The following is a 3935-nucleotide window of genomic DNA, read 5'->3' as shown; positions in this document are numbered from 1 at the left end:
GTGGTGGACAAGACCATATATATTTTGCTGGTAACCATATGTATTTTATGGTGATCTAACCGCACGTATTTTGTCTGATGTATGGGACCTTCAAAACGCAATTCATACACAACGACCGATGAGGTACTCACGCACACTTATTCCGTTTCAAAAATAATAAACTTTAATATATTAAATGTGTGTTTGTGTAGGCGTTTGGTTGGATGAGACATACAGGCGTTCAAGAGGTAGCTCCGACGGTAACAAGCGGTAGATCTCTAAACTTGAGATTTATATTGTTATACCTATGCTGCATTACTAGCATGCTATTGAATTCCTCTCATTCTGCAACCGGCCGCATGCGACAACCCCCCTTCATTCGTTGTCAGCATGATCCAACACTATAACTGGCAAATTATCTGTTGGTATATACATATATTCGTGGCCGGTAGTACATCGTTGTTGACTTATCAACTCGCTATATAGCAGTTGCTTTGGTATCATACTGATGTCTACAGAATCTAAGTGAGAAGTCATCAGATGTCGCTAAATCAACACCTATGAATCCCTTTCTGCTCATACCTGGTTCTTTGTATCAGTAGCTATGATTAGTGTTATATGTATGCTCAGCGGTATTCACATGCTGCTACTACAGAACACTTTCATCGTTTCATAGTTCCTTGGTGCAACAGCTATACTTATAGTCCTATATATACTCAGCGGATACCACAGAAAGCGTCCTTGCATCAATAGCTAGCTTAACGTTCTATGATTGCGCACTCAACTCATATCACATGATGTTGACACATTAAATATTCTTCGCAGAGATGACATTGATGTCCAAGAACTTCTTCTCGTTGCGGTGGCGTGCGAGCGTTGGAGATGAGGGGCTGCGCGCCATCATCTGCAGATCAGAAGTGAATTTCACCGAATTGTGAGCTGGTTCATATGGTACAAGGTGATCACCTGCACGCACTGAGATGTGAAACCGATGTTTAAATGCTTGCTTTTACATCACACGCTTGTCTGCACCAAAGCTGTACTCTCCATGAAAAGCCAGCGGAGCTTTACATGGCGTGTTTTTACTCTGTCGTCTAATGAGATAGTTTGCAGTGGCTACCATGGGTACGTACTTGACCCAAAACAATTCTCGCCTGACAGTTGGATTTACGTGTACGATTTTGATCGAGTATCCCTAATAGGCCGGAAACAAAATCTCAAAGAACACCACAAATAGGACCAATAAAAGTGCAGACATCTGATGTATATCCACGCTCTAACGGAATGCAATATGATGTCGGGTAATACTGGGCTTAGTATAACTGATTCTACTGAGCGTGTGTACGTACATACGCACCTGTTTGCTGATCTCGTCATCCGCATGTGGCGTGTCAGTACTGTCAGAAGTGACTGACAGCGCGTCAAACTTGTCGTTCGACATAGACACGATCTTCTTATCAGACTGTGGCATGTTTTTGGTGCCATGCAAGTACCTGGTTTCCTTCAACTGGCGTACGGAGAAGTGCCTGTGCATGTATAGAGTAAACTTCTCTGAGTATGTCTAACCTTGTTCAGCCATCTATCTATACGCGTCTATGTTCTGTGGACAAATAAACAATGATGCACAATTTGTGAGTTCGATACAAGGTGCATAGTTGGAGGATGTGTTCTTGAGTTCTACCTACTCACCAGTCTGATCGGGAAATTGAATCCTTTTACACCAGTCGATCAGAATATACACACTTGCCATAAGCTTCTACTTAGAAACGAGAAGTTTGTAGGTATCCATGGCTGTGTGTACTACAGGACAAGCGGTACGCAAACATGGACACACATTCTACACGACAAACAACATGTGTACACGTCCAGGGTAGCTCAGACCAAGTCACAAGCGCACCAGCTGCAAGTTCATATATCCTTTGGAGACGCTAGGTATGACCACGCACACCACTGACCCCAAGCTGAAAGCTCACGTAGAATTATGTCCTATCAACATCCTACAGGTTAAATAAACACTTCGCACATCCGGATGTACAAAACTTGTTACCAGCCTACTTACCCGTATAAAACACGTCAACTGCCAAACTGCAAGTATATACCTTATACAAACATATCAACGCATGACTTACCAAGCCAGGCCGAAAAGCACCACCCCAAACCCAGACGCGCTCATGCACACGCGCATGCCCCACTGCACACCATCGTACGCATCAGCCACTCCCCCGATCACAGTGGGACCGGCAAAGTATCCGAACAAATGGTACATCATCGTCGCGAACGACGCCGCGAATGACCGCAGCTTGCGAGGAACACAGGTCATAATCACACCTGTGCGAGCGTCCAGAATGAGGTTAGTGCGTGTGTATATGAGGATGCACGTGCATGCGTGATAATGCAATCTTAGATGCGAAGACAGGTGGAGGAACACAGGTCACAATCACACCTGTGCGGGCGTGTATAGCAAGGTTAGTGCGTGTGTATATGGGAATGCACGTGCATGTGTATATGGGAATGCACGTGCATGCGCGGTGATGCACTCTTAGTTGTGAAGAAAGGAGGAGGAACTCCCGGTTTATATGTGAATTGTGCCGGGTTAAAATATAAATAGGAGCTGCATTTGCCCCTTTTGGGGAGACTGTATTTATAAACATACGAAGCTCACGGCTTCTCAATATTTCTGATGGTTTGAGTTGTGCACACTGGAATATGCATAAATATATTATGAACTGTGCGTATGGTAGTTTCTCGAAACCATGCAAACGCGACTTCCACGTGTACGTTTCACGGACTCTATCAGCGCCTATATACATCAGAGTTGCAGCGTACAAATGGATTGTACTTTCACGACCGGCCCAACTACGAAGAACGGTACGCGCATGCTATCTATATAGTACTGTGAGGGAATATATAAATGTATTACAACGCGAGCGTATATTCACTCGCTTGTATGATTGCTGGCAGAGTGATATTTAACCCTTACCGGTGGCCAGTGGCACAATCGCGCCACCAAAGAATAGAAGAACCCAAATGCTGAAAATGACGACCCCGAATACATCCACCAGCACGAACAAAAGCGCAAAGACTACGGCTCCAACTCTGTTGAGAATTAAAGCGTCCAGTATAATGAGCATGCCATTCTCTCTCTCTATCTCCGAAAGGTCCCATTACTAATATACCGCCTTCGCGTCACGTAACAAATAAACCGGCAAGCATACTCCAACATATATGGGTGGAGCAGCAGAAAAACACAGAAAGGAATTGTTTTGGGTTCTCACCCGAGAAGCGTAGAAGTCTTCGTTGCAAGAACGATGCCGGCCGGTCCCTTATAGCCACCCCAGATGTCGAGCATACGACCGCCTGCCAGTACACCGCTATGTTTCAAGACAATCAGTATTCATAAAACTAAGTTTAGAAAAAGGAATTGACACGGTGATGGTCGCTCCCATGATGCGAAAACTAGTTTCTGTAATTTATCGGGGGTGTCCAGTTTCACTTATATCTTTCATTTTAGGAAATATAGGTTTACTATTGGTGCCAACAGGGAGTATGATGAAGCAGCCTAATACACTCTATCTTTCCTATTTAGTGAAGTCTAGCTTTAGTATTCATGCCAACAGGGAGTATGATGAAGCAGCCTGATATACTCTATCTTTCCTATTTGAGGAAGTCTAGTTTTAGCATTAGTGCCAACAGGGAGTGTGATGAAGCAGTCTAATACACTCTATCTTTCCTATTCGATGAAGTCTAGCTTAAGTGTTAGCGCCAACAAGGGGTATCGTCGACTTTGCAAAGTCTCACAATTGAATGCAGGCGCCAAGCCAAGCAACTATTTGGAATCGCACAGACGAGTTCGATATGTATGTTAGGCAATCAACTATTGCCAAACGCAGCATACCCCTAAATGCAATCTACATATATCCGTATGATACCAACTCTCACTTTCAACAAAAGCCGAC

At 44.1% G+C, this 3935-nt stretch overlaps 1 protein-coding gene across 1 annotated transcript; it reads right to left on the bottom strand.

The window, feature by feature from the left end:
• Positions 1 to 141: 141 nt before the first annotated feature.
• SARC_12705 (hypothetical protein) lies at positions 142 to 3312 on the bottom strand. Its single transcript, XM_014293183.1, has 5 exons — positions 3255 to 3312; positions 2960 to 3075; positions 2109 to 2307; positions 1337 to 1505; positions 142 to 883 (listed from the first exon to the last, which is right to left on the bottom strand). Exons 3-5 carry the CDS (start codon positions 2297 to 2299, stop codon positions 788 to 790), a joined length of 456 nt encoding a protein of 151 aa, XP_014148658.1. The 5' UTR covers positions 2300 to 2307; positions 2960 to 3075; positions 3255 to 3312; the 3' UTR covers positions 142 to 787.
• Positions 3313 to 3935: the final 623 nt, after the last annotated feature.

This window comes from Sphaeroforma arctica (genome assembly GCF_001186125.1).
Source record: "Sphaeroforma arctica JP610 unplaced genomic scaffold supercont1.2519, whole genome shotgun sequence".
In the NCBI taxonomy this organism is placed as follows: Eukaryota; class Ichthyosporea; order Ichthyophonida; genus Sphaeroforma; species Sphaeroforma arctica.
This window is presented reverse-complemented; position numbering and strand designations above follow the sequence as displayed.

Bases quoted from the DNA above. Each gene is read 5' to 3' on its own strand.
- SARC_12705 (XM_014293183.1), bottom strand. From the start codon at position 2,299: ATGACCTGTGTTCCTCGCAAGCTGCGGTCATTCGCGGCGTCGTTCGCG. The intron at 1,506-2,108 runs GTAAGTCATGCG...ATACATGCACAG, and splicing joins GTGCTTTTCGGCCTGGCTTG to GCACTTCTCCGTACGCCAGT. The intron at 884-1,336 runs GTGCGTATGTAC...TCTGATCTGCAG, and splicing joins ATGACGAGATCAGCAAACAG to ATGATGGCGCGCAGCCCCTC.